Source organism: Lycorma delicatula, chromosome 7 (genome assembly GCF_047948215.1).
Source record: "Lycorma delicatula isolate Av1 chromosome 7, ASM4794821v1, whole genome shotgun sequence".
Classification (NCBI taxonomy): Eukaryota; Metazoa; Arthropoda; class Insecta; order Hemiptera; family Fulgoridae; genus Lycorma; species Lycorma delicatula.
Window position 1 is genome coordinate 58,942,470 of NC_134461.1, and position 17,673 is coordinate 58,960,142.

The window sequence follows — 17,673 nt, forward strand, 5'->3', positions numbered from 1 at the left end:
TTAAAATTACAGAATTTAAATATAACATTCATATAATACTGTATTTTTATATTTTTTTCTCGCAAATTAATTTTCTCTTTTTTTATTTGCATTAAAACCTTAAATTTAAATGTATACACTATAATAAGTGTTTAAAATTTATTTATCTGTTACTATCTATTTCTGCATTTTAGCAGACTTTGAATAATATTTATACTGTTAGGTCTGTGTTGTATTAACTTCTGGGACTTATGATCTCCGAGTGCAAACTGACCAAAATTCTGCAGGTGAATCTCTCTTAGCACGTGGTAACTCTGTTCCAAAATTAGATTACAAAGCACAGCCAGCATTACCTACCTTGGAAAATTGGGTGAATCAACAGAATTTTATATCCCCTTAACCTAAAACAATATGTATGTAGAAGGCATGTAAAAATCAAATTTTAGTTTGAACCCCTTTATAATATAAAAGGATCACATTTGTAAGGTCAGAGTGAGATAAGTATTTATTATGTTGCTATTTAGCAGTCATATCAGACAGGTAGAGAGGTAAATGCAATCATGGAAATGGAAAGATTGAGATAATAGCTCATCAGGTGTAAGGTCTTTTTCCGGGACTGTAAAAATATCTTATAAAAAAAATTTCAAAATACTGTATCTTATACAACCATAATAGATGATTGTATGTTGATTTAGAACAAAAGCCTTATTCAAAATTTCCAAAACATCAGTGAAGAGCCTTTTATGAATGTACTGGTAATCATACTAAGTAATCTATATTAGGGAAATCTCTTTTTCTCAATTTGCAGGCTATGAAGTAAAAATTGCAAAAGTGGCAGGAGATAGAAGTATTTACCATTCAGATTGTGATGAGACATGAACTAGTACCAAACCATGTATACATTGTCAGAGCCAATTCAAATTCCAGTTTTATTGAACTACTCATATCTTGTTTTAAAGTAAAGAGAACAATACTTTGCTTTAGGAGCATTACAATATAATTGTAACATCTTCCATAAGGGAAGATTCATGCTAAAAATAAGGAACAGTACGCTTGTAAGGTTCATATATGGGCTACAAGGCCGATACTCTGTGCAATCATGAGAATTTCATCCAGTATTTTAAAAGGTGACTGAAGAAACTTTATATCTAACAATCCTACTCGTGGGAATTAAAGCTCATACCACTCTGGAACTAAAGTTTAAAAGGAAAACTAACCTCTTACCAGTTCAAGGCTTTATGGTGCCAGCTACAGAATTGGTTTTTGTGAGATTTTCACAATGAGGTCCTTAATCAATCACCATCATTAATTATTTAAGAATAGCCTCAGTCTAATGACAAAACAAGATTAATCTTAAAGTACATTAAGTTTGATATTTAAGAAAAAGCTTAATGATGTACAAATATCAAAATATTCATTTACAACTTAACACTCAGTGGCTTATTAATCTTTCTGTCTTTTCTTTTGTTATTTGTTAAATTGTAGATTTATATAAAACTGATACGCAGTTCAATTTCTGTAGCTTTTTTCAAATATTTATGACTCATACTCTACATGAATGATAGTTATAATAAGTATTTTTTAACACTTTTAATAAATAGATAATATTCATAATATGTCATACTGAATCATAGAAAAAATAGATTTATGTTATATCACACACACAAGTTTTATTTTTTTATTTATGTATATGTGTGTACGCACATAAACTCGGCATTAGTGCAATCAGTTTTTTTCAAAGCAGGGCAAGTTGAACTATCAAGAATTAATATGAAAAAAATGGTCAACTCCTTCACCTTTCAAAATAAACCAATATACATTATAATCATTAATTTATTCTGCTATACTTCCAGTGCATCCTAACTTTAAACTGGTTGAAAAATGTAGCTGAAGTTTATTAATACTTTCTTTGCAATATTTTCAACTTACCTACATTTAATATGTTTTTAATCAAATTTTTAAAATACTTCCTAAGACATGTTTGAACTAAAAGTAAATTGAAATAATTTTGCCTTTAAATCTGTTTTCTGTATGTGTTGCTGTTTTTATTACTAAGTTTAGGGACAATGTGCATGTGTATTATTTACATATTACATATTTAAAAAAATTAGATATTCTTTTTTTTCCAAATTTATTTCATGAAATATAAAAATATCCTTATTTAAAAGAGAAATCAAAATTTTATAAAAGAGAAATAACAAAACAAATTAACATAAAGCAGATAAAAAAAATTTTACATTAAAAAAATCAAACCGCAGCATAACATTTTAAATAAACATGAGAGAATAGACAGGACCAACTGATAAATTTCAATTCAGCTTCAATCTTAAGTAATTTTATTTATTCATTAATTTTTTTTTTATTTTAAAGTTTTATTAAAAAGTTTTTAATAAAACAAAATATTTAAATTATTACTCATTAATTTAGAGTTTAAAATATAACGAATAAGTTTACATCATTCATACATTACAAACAAGTTTATTTCTTTTAATAATTATCATAATTATTTTTTTTTTTTAATTTAATCAAGTAAGCTTATATCACTCTATTGGTGGATTATAAGTTGTGTAACAACTGTAAAATTTAACTGGCTTTCAAGAAGAACTGGACATGAAAAAGTATATACTTGTGGTCAGCTCTTCTATGTTTACTGATCAGTTGGTTTACCTTGAAATCAACTTTTAAATAGTAATAGTAATTTCAAAGGGTAATATTTAGTTTCCCCTAAATTTATTTTTGTAAATATTTCATAAATTTTATTCATAGAATTTATTTTATATATATTTTATAAATTTTATTCACAAATTTTATTTATATAATTGTTTAAAAAATTCTTCAGAGTAAAATACAAAAAGAAAATGTTCAAGATACACTTGTTCCTGTAGGCACACTCATAGATGAATTTATCATGAATGTTGAACATTTAGTAAAGTATTATATGCAGTAGCACTGCAATCAGCAAGAATCCATTTCCAAATGTGATTAATGCCACAACTCGATCACAGATTCACTATTGCCTTTAAATGGCCCTAAAAATAAATAAAAAAATCAAGCATGTAAAATCCAGAGTTAACTGAAATTTCCTGCTTTCTTATCTACCTACTATGAAATTGAACATTAAGAGACAGTTTAATAATACTTCAATTGTACGATGATCTTTCATTCTACTGAAAAAACTTTGGATGGTGAAAAATGTACCATTCTTCAAAGGCAATATTGGAAAAATCTTCTTACATAACCAATTTCAACATTTCTTCAGTGAAAGATGGACCAAAAACATTATATACCATATCATACCTTAACATTACTAGAACCACTCATTCTGCTTGGATTCTTTAAAATGGGTTATTTAAGTTCAACTCAATTACAACTGTTATCTTCACTGAAGCTGAAGTTAGTAAAAATACTATTTGTATTTAAGCAAAATCCAGATTTCCGATCACTAATTTATACTGCAGTATTTTGATAATCTATGTATTACTGTATGGGAGACTTTTACCAATGATTCCTCTAATTCTGTGATTTTTACTTCATGAATTGCAGTTGTTACCTTCCAGATAGGGTTGTATCTGAAGGTATTCAAAAACTTTGATTAAACAAACATTATTTATTTATAACATAGCAATCTCTATCGGGATTTCATGATTAAAATCATTTATATGTCATGAGTCTTCCTCACCATGCTTCAGTCAGATTAATCTGGGTTTGTTCCTTGAAAGAAATGAATCTACATCATAGGTGATGTAGGTATTCTATAGATTATTTCTATATAACTTTTTACTAGTAAAATTATGATGAAGTTAAACGCATTATTATACATTAATCACCTTTTTTCCAACATTGATAAAGCTTACTTCTATCTTACTTCATACATAGTGACTCATTATCATATGAAGTGATAATAAATTAGTAAACAATATTGTTGATAATGACTGATTTTTTAATGGTTAATTTGTAATCAAAATAATCTATTTAAAGTGATGTATTTGTTTGCGTAGTAAAAGGTAAAGATCCATAAAGCCTGAAAAATACAAAGAAAGACCAATGTTAAATGACATGGAACAGAATAGTCAAGAGAAAAAAAACATACAAGAACTGTTAAAAATGTTTAACCTGTAATAGGTGAATATTTTAAAGGTTAAATAAGAATCACCAATAAACATAAAGGAATTTATTAAAGATCAGTACAAAAACAAAACAAAAATTAAAAGCAAACTAATAATATAAAATCAACAGGTCAATAAAAAAATGTTTTTCTTTATAGTACATAGTCTCTTCATTTGGACTGTCCAGTTCAGGTAGTGAACTGTCCAATCCAGGTGGATAAACAATATTCAAAAGTATAAATGGGGTTATAGTATTTTTATAGACAACTATTGACAATTTTTTTCTTTATTACTTTAATGTATAAGAAAATTTACAAAAAAATATTTTACATAGACACTATACCCTAATAATTTGTTGGAGTTTCATATGAGATAAGCAGTGCTTTATAAAATACCAAAAGTTTTGTTATTAAATATTACACCTTTCAGCCTCTTTTTAAAATGGAAAATGATGTATAAGTGTCCCATCAACAGCAGAACTTGTTAATTTTATAATTCCTGTATATTTATACAATCTTATGTTAATATTTGGATTATTATCTGGTTTTGTATGTCTCCAAAAAAAGTATTTACATATTATCTTATAACTCTTGGGTCAGAATATATTAAAATCTTTGTATAACCACTGTTAGCACTAGTAACAAAGTTTAAATTTTAATTTTTGCAAGCAATTCTTTATATATTTCATTGAGGGGGAAATTACATTTAATCACTGATTTTTACATTTTGTTTTGAAATATAAATAAAAATCACATTAAATTACAAATAATCTTTTATTCATGATATATCATTTAAAAAAGAAACCTCAAAAGTTTTTAAAATAAACCACATAACTTCTTCAGAATTAAAAAAGATTAACAATAAAATAAAAAACTTATCTGGGACAAAATTAAGGGTTTTATAATTTCACATTAAAATAAAGTGTAATGTAACAAATTTTAAAAACTTTTCAATTATAGATAATCTTAAATAAGTTTATACTAATCTACTTTATTTTGTTTATCTCTATCTCAATCTTATTTCTTAATACACCTTTTAAATATTATTCATTCTTTTAGTGGTAACACATAAAAGTTCTGCTTGTATGATAGTTTTCCTTAAAGAAAATTACAATTTTAGTTTAAGTAAAAGAATGTTGATTTATTTATTTTAACAGATATACTACAACTAATGAATAAATTTATTTAATAAACAAAAAAAATAACTAAAAAAGATATACATATATTACAAGATATGTGGATTTAAACAAAATTTGCACATTAAAACATTTCTTGAATGATTTATGGTATTTATTTTTAAAACTTGATGGACTCTGTAAATCTTTTAAGTAATTGCATTGTTATTTAACAGATAATTTTAATTTTTAGCTTTAATGCTATATATTTCAAATCTAGTACTTACCAAACTAAGCCAAGAGCAAAGGACACTATTTTGCAAATATAAACATGAACACTAATCCGCAAAATTAATACAATATTAATAAAATTTTAATGTTTATTGCTATATAAATTTTTTTTTTTTTGTACATATATTTAGCATCTTGTAAGCAATTTTCACAAAATTATTATTTAATTATTTTTAAGAATTTCTTAAATGTTAATTTAAAACATTTAATTTTTTACGTAGCTAGTTTCAATAAAATTTTAACGTGTTTATTGTTGTTGAGAATATATTTTTACATATGACCTAAGGAATTGTAGGCCAGTTTTCAGAAAACTATTGAAAAAATAAAATATATTTTTTTCTTTTCAATTAAACAAGTTGGTAAAAATTAAAGTCAGAAATTATTAAAATCATTCTCACACACATACTTTTTGACATTCTACATTGATGGTGGTTATAAATAGATTTCCTTAGCTCATAAGAAGATATAAATGTGAAATTCATTGTCTTAAAGAAGACAGACAGGGATAGGTCTCGCAATCACATTAGTAGGATTTCCTAACTGTACTTGCTTCAACAGAATCAAAACAACAAATCCACTAATTTTTCCCAATTTTATTACATCTAGGGTTCCTTTATAATTAAATATTTTTTCTAACCACAGGTATGAGAAATTTGGAACAAATATTAGTTTCAACTGTGTACCCAACAAATAATACCACTAATGAATACACTACTTTATACTTGATAAATGTATCACCCCAAATATTGAATTTTTCCTTGTTATTTAACATTATTTCAAATCATGTGTTTTCCGATGGGCATATTCAGACACATTCATTTTCAAATCCTTCACCTGTGAGCAAACCATAATAACAGACATGCATGATAACTGTAATCTTCATATAATTTAGAGGAAATTTCATCAATTGTCCTCATTATTCCTAACTAATGATTGTATATTTCTTTGCCTGTCTGTGAGTGCTACATCATTTTGGTAAAGAAATGGATGAAATGAAACTATACAAATTTACCAACAAAAGCAAAATTCCACTATTCCTTTATGATTTCATCATTCTATGTTATATAGATCTACAAACATCATATCTATATGTTACTTTTTCTTTGAAAGTCTAAGTACACCAGGAACTATCAGATCAGCTGAGGCAAATCTTGAAAAAATGGACTACACATTGCTAAAACCTTTCAAGTAGCATCACTGTTGAGATATAGAAGCAAAGAATTATTACAACAGGGAGGTATTTTTCTTCATAAAAGCAAACATAGTGAGGCACTAATGTGTTTTCAGGAAAATTATAAATACAATTATCTCATGGCAGTACTTCCCATAGCTGCATTTTCCAAGGAGTGTTTAAATATAATAATGGTTTATGGGGTACTTTGTGTTATTAAACAAAACTATTGGCATACCAGATTTAAAAAAAAAAAAAAATTTTAATTATTTAAACTTTTAATCAATATCTTATAGGTAACTAATATTAAAAAAATAAGAATAAGTTCTTTAATTTATTCTGTTAATTTTTTGAAAAGGCTTCTAAAATAATCAAAAATCCTTTTTACACTCATTCATTGTTTCAAAAACAAAATATGTTATAAAGTTTTTCAGCTACCAAATAATCATGGAAACTTGGTAAACCATTTAATGTGTTATATTTTTTTGCATTTAATTTTTTTTTTAGTTAGTAGTATTTTTGTTTTGCAAGGATGGGAATTTTGTTTTAAAAATTCTGTGTATACCTGTATTGCTTCACTGTAGCAGATTTATTATGTATAGTTTTTTTCTTAAAAACATAAAATATTAAAAAATAAACAGTAACATTTTTTAAAGTTTGCATTAAGTACTACAATCTAAAAAAATAGATAATTATGAGGTTACTGAATTACATCATAAGCAAAACTCACACAGTATCAAGAACTGATCTGCTTGCACCGGAAAAGCTGTGAAACATCACAGGTACGAAACAAAATAAAAATTGTTTCTTGTAATTAAATATGTTGTGAATTGTGTGAAGCACGTTTAATGTACACTCTGAAAAAAATTCCCATTCGCTGTAACTTAGCTTAGTATCTTTTGTTTTGATTTGTTACTAGTTTTTTTTTATGAAAAATATAGTTATATAAAAAAAAACACTATGCTTGAAAACATAGTCTTTTGAAAGAATTGTTAAATTTTCATGAGTATTGGTTACAGTATTAATTGCATGGTTTTTCACATGTGTTTTTTCCAAGATAAAAAATAAAATATTATCTTTATATTTACATAATAATGTCTGCCATTATTATTTAAGAATTATAAATGTTTTAATATTGATGGAATTTATTATTTTTATACTAAACAGAGTGTACACTGCATGTTTTATTATATTTATGTCTTTATTGATTTAAAAGCTGAACTCCCATTAGTTTCAGGCTTATTGATTGCCTTTAGTATTAATACAGTGTGTCCGTTTAAATATTTAAAAAATTGAATCAGTGGAATGGATAACTGACATAGTTCCTTTTAACCTGTAGACCATATGTAGTCAATATTAGTTTTGTTCTGATTATTGCGTTTAGTGTTTTTCTTCCTTTCGTATAACTATTTATTAAAAACAAGTAAGTTTAATAGCATCATTATTTAGATATCTATATGTTTTTAATTACAGTTTAATTATCATTTTTTAATTTTATTTAAAAATAATTACTTGAAAGATTTAATCTATTTTAAATTATTTATTTAGGTAGATAAATTTTGTTTGTTTTAATTTATCTACAATACGTAGTTTATGAAGCATATTTTGAATCATTATAATGTTTATGTATTTGTTTTTATAGTTTTATGTTTATATTACAGAATTGTTATTGCCCTTCAGTTACTATTCATTAATTATAATTAAAAAAAAAAAAAAAATAGCAAAAAACTATGTATAGCATGTTTTCAGTAATCCAACTCTTATTATTTAAAATGTTGGATAGTAAATAAACATATAATAGTTTAATATTTATAAAAGATGTGTGTATTGTCTTTTCAGACACCCAAATTTATTTTGTTACTCTGTAAAATATACTTCTGTTTTGTAAAGAACACTCTTTTCGGATTGAAAGTTATCTCTATCAATTCATAAATAAAATTTCTATTGGTGTAAATTAAAAATACATATTTCATTCAATTTTAGTTAAATATTTCTAGTTATTTAATTTTAGTAAAATTTTTACCATTCATTTTTAATGGATATATTTAAGTTCAAGATCAGCATTTAATTTTCAACCATTTATTTACTATATTGTCATCAGTAATCATAGCTGGTTTATTTCTTATTTATTATAATATAAATGTTGACTTTAACACAGAATAGCACAGAGTAGCACCTTCCTTACCTACTTATTTATGTTTGCTTTCATCCAAACAACTACTTTATTTGCATTTCCTTTATTTAAGCCATCTGAAAGAAAAAATTAAGATTTTTCTAGTTCATAGTTTTAACTTCATTTTCAAGAAAAATGGGATATTTATTTATGAAAAAATATATTTAGATTATCAAGACTAATTAAAACTGAAAAAATTTTGAACATAATATTGCTACATAAAAAAAACATAGAATTGAAGAAGAATATTCTTCCACTTTGTTTGATTATCATTTTACAAAATGTAATTTATTAAGTAAATTATTTTCTGTTTTACATAATTAACCCACTAAATAGATAAATCGCATAATTAGCCCACTGTAATTATATCATAATTGACATAGCATTCTTTTCTACTTAAGTTACATTATAAATTTAATGATAAAATAAATTATTGCTATAGGAACATAGGTAAAAAAAGATTTTAAAAATAGTATGCTGTTTGAGAATTTTATTACTGTAGTTATTTAATTTTTAGGATCTAAAAAATTAGCTCACTAAATAAAACAGTTAACTAAATTAGTTTTTGATAAATCTGGTGGAAAAAACCTCTAAATGCTAGTTAAATGTTTATTACTTCATTTAAATGCAATATCAATTTTTAGAGTCATTTGTCACAATTGAACATTTTTAGAAGTCCAAAATTCCTTTCTATAAATGTCAATAATTGTTTGTAATTAATTGAGAAGTTTTTAATTAATTTTCTGTGTATTTTTTTCATATCATTAGTTAAACATGGCTTCTTGTTTCTTGTCTAACCTCAATTTTATAAGTTTATGATACATATATTTTGTTTATAAAGCATTTGAAATGTCAATTTTATACTATCTAAATTATATAGTGAAAACCTTTTTTTTAATTTTAAGGAATGTTAAGCACACAAAATAAATAAGCAACAAGTTGTTCATTTATTATTGATACATATTTTAAATAAGTGTGTATATAAAATCTAATATTAAAAATCTTAAAAAGTATTCTTTTCTGCATTTCTCCTGCATGAGATTCATTAATTTTCAATATGCTTAATTCAAAATAGTAAAATTCTACAATTTTTATATTTGTTTATTAATAATTTAAGGATCATATAAAGTTACATACCTTTTTATCATGAGAATGAGGAATGAAATTTTTAGCAAAAATTGCCTCCTCCCAGATAATCCTTTTTATAAATGATAAAGGTAGTATTCGTTAAATAAATAGAAATAATTAAACAGATTTGTGTATCATTTTAAACAAATATATATCACAGAGTTATATTTTAACGTACACTGAAAATAAATTTAAAAAAAAAATAATTTCCGACTGTAAAATTTACGATTTTCCAGTTACACACTAATGTTATTACTAAATTTTATTCTTTAAAATGCATTCTAAAAAAATTTTTTTTGAAATCAGTGACTATACCAGTCAATCGAATCCTATTCTATTTACTAGAATATGGAATTTTAACACTGAATATTAATAGATTATGTACAGCCAGGTTTTCTTCTATAAATTAATTTCCAAAAATGACTTTAATAAAGTTGAAGTAGTTTTCAAAGAATAAATAAATCTGAGGCTTATTTTGAAAATAAAGATAAAATAAAAAATAAGAAAATAAACCAAAATAATAGAGAAAATATAAAATAACTTTTTCTGTTTTAATATGCAACATTTGTTATTCGGCAAACTAAATTTTAAGAGATTTAATTTTATTTTCACTACTAGGTTATTTAATTTTATGATTTAAATATAAATGGGGCAATGAACTTTATTATTTAAATTCATCATCAAATTTTAAGGATTTCTGAGTTTTATTTTTTGTTTATAAGTAGTTTAATAGAGTACAACATAAGTGTTACATATATTTTCTTCAATAACAAAAATACTGTTACAAAAATGGCATGCTTATTCATTCTTTTATTATACATAGAAAATATACTTGTACATCAATTTATGATGTATTAAAAATATTCATTTTTTTTATTGCATAATATATTAGTATTTATAGGGTTTTCTAATCAGTAAATTTTAGAAGTAAAGTTAGTGTTTGCATTATAGAAAATTTTTAAAGTTAGAAAAGACTGATAAGTATTACTTTTGTAAATAGAAAGCATGAAAAAATATTTGTTCTCAATTCTGATTAGAATACCCATCAGTTTTTAGTATATTAAGAGTGTTTAATTGATTATGATATGCAAAAAAATGAATTTCCTATATTTTTGAATATGAGAATAAACATAATTGAAAAAAAATTTTTTAATAATTAATTTTTTATTATTCTGCAGTAATACTTAGAGAAAAATTAATTTTATAATTATTATTTACTTACAATTATGTAAAATGAACGACATAACTATAAAGTATTATGAATTCCTTCGATAAAAAAAAATTAATAATATTGTAGGAATAACTTGAATTTAATTAGTTTTCTCAATATAATATTTTATTTATATAATGTAATCATCAAAATATTTTATTTTCAAAAAAATTTATGTTATAAATTATCTAATTATATTAAAAAGAAGTGTATTTACATATAATAATGATTTGCCTTGTTATTACTAATAACTTTCCACTATTTAATGATTTTTTCGTTAACTTTTTTCACATTGTTAAACATTCATTTGAATATATTAATATTTTTTTTATTTTTCCTCTTAGAAAGAATACTTCAGGACTACTATAGAAAATAAAAAAAGGTTTAATGAGAATACTTTTTTTAAATTATTAATACATTTATTTTGAATTTTTATCCTTCATATGGATGTAAAAACCAGGAATTATTAAAATTCTATATATATGAAATAAAGTTATAATATTTGTTTTGAAAATCAAAGTAAATTACAATTAATTTTCTGTAGGGTTTTTTCTCAAGAACTGTATTTCGTGAGGGATTCTGACTTTCACTTAAAAAAGCCAGAATTGGACAGTATATGAGGTTTATAAATAAAGTAATGAGCTGGTTCAGAAAGACTTTTTATTTACAGTCCAATTATACATGGACTCTTTATCACCTTTCAAATAGTTCCCTTGGGAAGCCACATAGTGCTTCAAATGGTTTTCCAACTCTTCATAGTAGTGTTGGAACTTAGAAACCAGAATATCCTTCAGATGGTTGATTACATTTTTTGTGTTTTCTACTGTTCCAAATGGTGTCCTTTGAGTGTTTTTTTAAAGTCGGGAACAGAAAAAAGTCACAGAGACTTAAGTCAGGTGAATAGATGGTTGAGGAACTACAGGAATGTTTTTCTTTGCCAAAAACTCATTAATTGAGAGTGCAGTGTGACAAGATGCATTGTCATGACGCAGCATCTTGATAGTCTTTGATAGCTGGTCTTGCGCAGGCAACTGTTTTCCGCAAAATTTCTTGGTAAACATATTGATTTACACTCTGTCCTGTAGGCAAAAACTCCTTATGGACATTGCCATTACTTCCGAAGAAACAAATTAACATGGTTTTGATTTTTGATTTGCTCATTTTTGCTTTTTTGGGACGTGGTGAGATTGAAGTGTGCTACAACTTGTTCTGGCATTTTGTTTCTGGGTCATACTCAAATATCCAAGATTCATCACAAGTAATAACATTTTTTAGAAAATCAGGATCAGTTTAAATTTGCCCTAGAATATTGAGGGCACACTTTCACCCTGTTGTTTTTCTGTTCAACAATGAGGTTTTTGGTGACTAATTTTGCACAAATTTTTTTATGTTCAATTCGTTTGTAAAAATTTGATGGACTGTGGTATGATTCAAATTCAATTATTCTGCAATCATTCTGACAGTTAATCACCGGTTGTACTATATCAAGTCTCTGATTCGCTTAACATTGTTGTCACTTTTTGATGTTAACAGTTTTCCAGAGTGTGGATCATCCGCAACTGAAAATGCTTAAAACACCTAAAACTTGGGCTTGTGACAGAGCATCATCTCCATATGCCCTATTCAATTTTGAAAAAGTTTCAGTAACATTCTTACCGAGTTTAACACAAAACTTGATTCAACAATGTTGCTCATAATTAGTATCACTCATTTTTTTAATGCACAACAAAAATTCATTTCACGAAAATTTTGTTTATGTCTTACGTGGCAACAGTAGACTAAAAATATTAATACCTAATATAAATCAGCTGTTTATATAATCACATGTTTACTAGTAACTTTATATGTTGCCAGTTTGGTTGCCAAAAAAAACTAGTCTCATTACTTTATGTAGACCTCATAACTCTAACTGGTGTTGATTTTGATGTTACTTCTTGAAGAATTTTTTTTTTTTAATTTTCCTGAAAATTAATTTTTCTACTTGCCCCAAAACCTTTATCACAACCAAGACCAATTACAAATTAAGAACAGATCAATGAGTATTAAGTGATAAAAACTGTGTAATGTAATTATAAAAAGATCTATATGGATATTTACGTAATTGAGATATAATTTGTAGTGTACTTTAAAGAAAAAATACATTATTTTAAACTGCTTAAAGCAACATTAATGACTGATGTATAAATATTTAGATTTAATTAGATTTATAATAATTTTTAAATATGCCTGGTTTTTTTTAGTGTTAAGCATCCTTCTACTAAAGTATTAGTAGTTTTCTTATCTCTACTATTCTTCATTTTTTCTGTATATCTCTTCACTTTTCTTTAAAATAATCCATACTTTTAAATATAACTTCAATGTACCTTTGGACATTTTGTGAAATGTATTTAGCTTTATATTTTTATTTAAAAAAAGATTATCTGCATTTAATATCTGAATAAATTATTTTAACATAATTTTATATAAGAAACTGTTGTGTTTCAGACACCGATAGTAGAGAACAGAGTATCATCAGGGTTAGATGAATTAATTGATCATCGTTGTCGACAACTGGGTAAATCAGGTGCTAGCAAAGGAAGCGCTCTTCATCTTGCTCAGTGGATGAAAGGACAATTAGGTGCAGGTCCTACTGGGCCTTTATCTCCTGATGTTGAACCTGAACCTGAGGTATGGTCTCCAGAAGCACTTCGCCGAAGAGCAGAACAAATACATTCATCCCCTAGAAACATTAGTCGATGTGAAGAATTTGAAATGTCAGATCATGAACAAAGTCAATCTAGATGCAGTACATCTGATAGTCAAGTAAGATGTTTTACAGTTTTTTTGTAAGTTTTTTTATAACATAAACAATTAAGTACTTATTCTGTAATATTACACTTAATTTAGCACTAATTTATATAAATTTCTCCAAGCACCAAATTATCAAAGCTACACTTCATGCTCTTTTTTCCAGAATCAGTATAGTAATAACTCTAATAGAATGTACTATAATTTGAATTATTTTGTTATTTTGCTCATCATCAAAACATTTTAGGAAAAATCAAAAAAAGGAATACATTATTCAATACTGCTTTTTTTAAATTTCCCTCAAAAATTTTTTGAATAAAGAAGCAAATTCCTATCTATATAAAGAAAAAAACTAAAACTTTTCGCAAAAAGAACTATTTTCAGAGAATTTGTTTTCCCAAACATCGTTAATGTATTGAAATAGCATTTACATAGCTGTGTTGTTATTTCTGCTACATTTTCAATTTCTGTCTGCCGGCCTCTGTGGCATGAGTGGTAGCATCTCAGCCTTTCACCCAGAGGCCCTTGGTTCAAATCTGTCAGGCATGCCATTTTTCATATGCTACAAATTTACATTCAGGCTAAATGATCGCAGCAATTGATACCCGTACATTTTATTAGAAAAAAAATTGTAACTATAATGGCCATACATTCAAACAATTTGGGATCTGGAGTCTGGATGAACTGTTTATAGTTCAGTTGGTTAATTTTAAATGCCAGAACTTCAAGGGTGGATAAGGTTATTCCTTCAGGAACCCTGCAGCTGTTCTTGGTGACTTTTATAGTTCCTGGAGGAAAAGCAATTTTGTTGCAACATATGTTTAAACTTGTTAATACAAAATCATTGACCATTAATGTAATGTTCCTGTTTTTGTAAAAACATCCTTATCCAACAATAAATTCTGGGCAGGTGGTGTCTGCAATTTAAATTATCCTTGAGCTATCCTCTAGGTTGGGTTTTTGTTTTGAAAGATTATCCTTTTTCATCATCAGTCGCTTTTCCTTATCCTTATTTTTTCCTCCTTCATTATTGGTTTTGTGGCAGTACATTTGATCCTGTTAAATCTTTCACATTAAGAATGCCAGGACTTGTAAACCCAGTTATCCTTGGTGCCATCTGATCGGGAAGAGCTGCCTACTGACTGACCCAGGTTATTTCCTGTTCAGTATATATATATACATATATATAATAAATATAGTGGTTGAAATGTTAAATATAACCAGCCTTTCTATTCTCCCCTGAAATAGAAAACTTGAAGTGTCACCACCAAAAGGGAAACTACTTCTAGCATCGACAATTTGTTGATACAAGGTTAATGATTTATTCAGGTCTGGTTTAGAATATTGTTAATTTATCTTTCATTTACTTTCTGAGCTTTTTTTAAGTAAATGTCTCAGGTCGTTGAAATCCTAAATACTTTAATTGTTCATTTTGTGCAATTCAGCCCACCTAGTCCTGAGTCAAAGCCATTAATTAAAACTCTGCAATAGAATAATTATGGTCCTCCAGCATCACATATGAACTGTCATATCAGCTAATCAGTTACAGTATAGTATACCACCTACTTAGTTCTACTTGTAGTTTCTGCAAAAGTGTAAGTTTAACTAATAAAGTATAAGTTTAAGTAATATATAAATACTTAAAATATTTATTTCTGATATTCTTGAGACCTAATTTTGAGACACAGGAATTGTGCAGAAATAAAAGCCTTTTACTTATTAATTTTATTAAATTCCTTTTTTTAACAATGGCTCTGTGCCAACAGAATGCTTGTTGCTCCAGGCATGTCTAACACATTTGATAATGTATTTTTTCATTTCTGTCATGTGCATAGAACTATTCTATAAGTTATTTAGTATTTCTTTCTTTAACCACAGTATACAATATCTGTTACCTGTTTACTATAAAAACCTAAGCAAACAGAAATGGCTGTTTAAAATTTAATTTCAATTAGCCTTCTTGATTATGAAATAATCCCAATTGGGAATATTCCAGATTATTACCATATAATTTGTAAATTGGCAATATTTATTTATTTAATCAATGAAATCTTGTTAAAAAGAAATTGCTTCAATGATATCACATCGTGTGACATAGAGTATGGCTGTCAAGTTGATAGTCAAATGATTTTTGTGTACTCCATCTATCTGTTTCTAGAGATTCTTAACTCCTTGATTTAGTGTGTGTGGGGTAGTCCTATTTAAGACATACAAGAGTGCATTCATGATTGTTTGTTCATAACACTTTTGATTGGAATCTCTGGATTGGAAGACTCTTTAAGTTCCCCACAACAATATTCTGTATGCTAAAACAGGCATGAAAACTGGATTGCATTGATAAGTCTCAATGTAAGAGTAAGTTTACCCCTAACTACCTTGTAGAATTCTACTACTTAAAGAATTGTTTAAACTTTAAGTTTACCCCTAACTACCTTGTAGAATTCTACTACTTAAAGAATTGTTTAAACTTTAAGTCAAATTGTTCAGCTTTGTATATATGTGTGTTTTTCATAAGAAATGTTTGTCAAGGTGTAAATTTAGTTATGTCTACATATATGATTGTGAAATGTTCATATTGGTGAAGTATATTAATGGGAATATGTCTTTCTTCAATGTAAATGTTAGTGTAATTATGACAGCTGGAAAAAGGAATTCTTAAAATTGGATTTTTAATGTAGTTAATCTTATGGTTATATATTCCTTTCATCTGGAAGGTTTAGGATAATATTTATTATGTGGTAAATTAGACGTCTTTAAAAAAAATTCATTTTTTAAGTTAATTATTAGATTCCTCTTTTGTTCCTACAATTAAGAACTGTAGTACTTAGCAAATTTATTATTGAAATACAAAATTTTAAATCTGTTTGAGCAATTTTAATAAATGTGTAAAGTTACATTTATAAATGTAAAGAAATTTCCAAAGGTTTTATTTTTCAGATGACTGTAAGATCTACATCAGGAAATTCAGAAAAACCTTTAGGTGTCTGTCGTCAGTGCCATAAAACGTGCCTTGTCAGTAACAACAACAATTCACAACATAATCTACAGCCTCAAGAACAACAACAACAAGAACAGCAGCAAGAACTTGAGCAAGTTCAAGAAACGATATGCCAGACACAACAAAAAGATACAGCAGGAACCGATGTTAATGCCAATCCAACAATAGAATTTATTGATGACAATTGGGGACCATTATCATTTCTCACATCTGTTTTAAGTCCATATGATCCATTTAGCCCTGTTCCTGTTCCACACATATCTGTTCTTCCACCATCACCACCTACTACAATTAAATCACCATCTAGTAATAATAATTTCTGGGAAGATGCAGATTTGAGTAATGCAACTGATGCTACTACCCCAATTGTAAGTATAATTAAATATTAAATTCAAAGATAGAAAATTCTCAAAAATCAAAATTTATATAGAAATTATATTTATATGGTGTGGATGAACCTATTTATTTCTACAGAAATAAATTCTATAAAAGATACAGCTTAAAACCATTAACACCATAAACATCATATAAATACCGTTAACATCTTATAGAAAATGATCAGTAAATAATATATCAAGACAAAAAAGTAACCTTATACTAGAATAACACAGAAATATCAGAAAACATATGGTCAAAATAGCATATTGGCCTTTACACAGCAACAAAAAAATTTTTTATTTAAAATCATACTTTAATTTTACATGGGTATGACTGGA

The 17,673-nt window shown here is 26.3% G+C and overlaps 1 protein-coding gene across 1 annotated transcript in view; it reads left to right on the top strand.

Annotated features, from left to right (window-relative positions):
• PsGEF (Protostome-specific GEF) overlaps positions 1 to 17,673 on the top strand; it is a 239,421-nt gene that overhangs the window by 190,064 nt on the left and 31,684 nt on the right. The window contains exons 24-26 of the mRNA XM_075371997.1: positions 13,657 to 13,974; positions 16,897 to 16,991; positions 17,088 to 17,329. Of these exons, the coding sequence (XP_075228112.1) occupies positions 13,657 to 13,974; positions 16,897 to 16,991; positions 17,088 to 17,329 (655 nt within the window). The remainder of the gene's footprint in view (positions 1 to 13,656; positions 13,975 to 16,896; positions 16,992 to 17,087; positions 17,330 to 17,673) is intronic.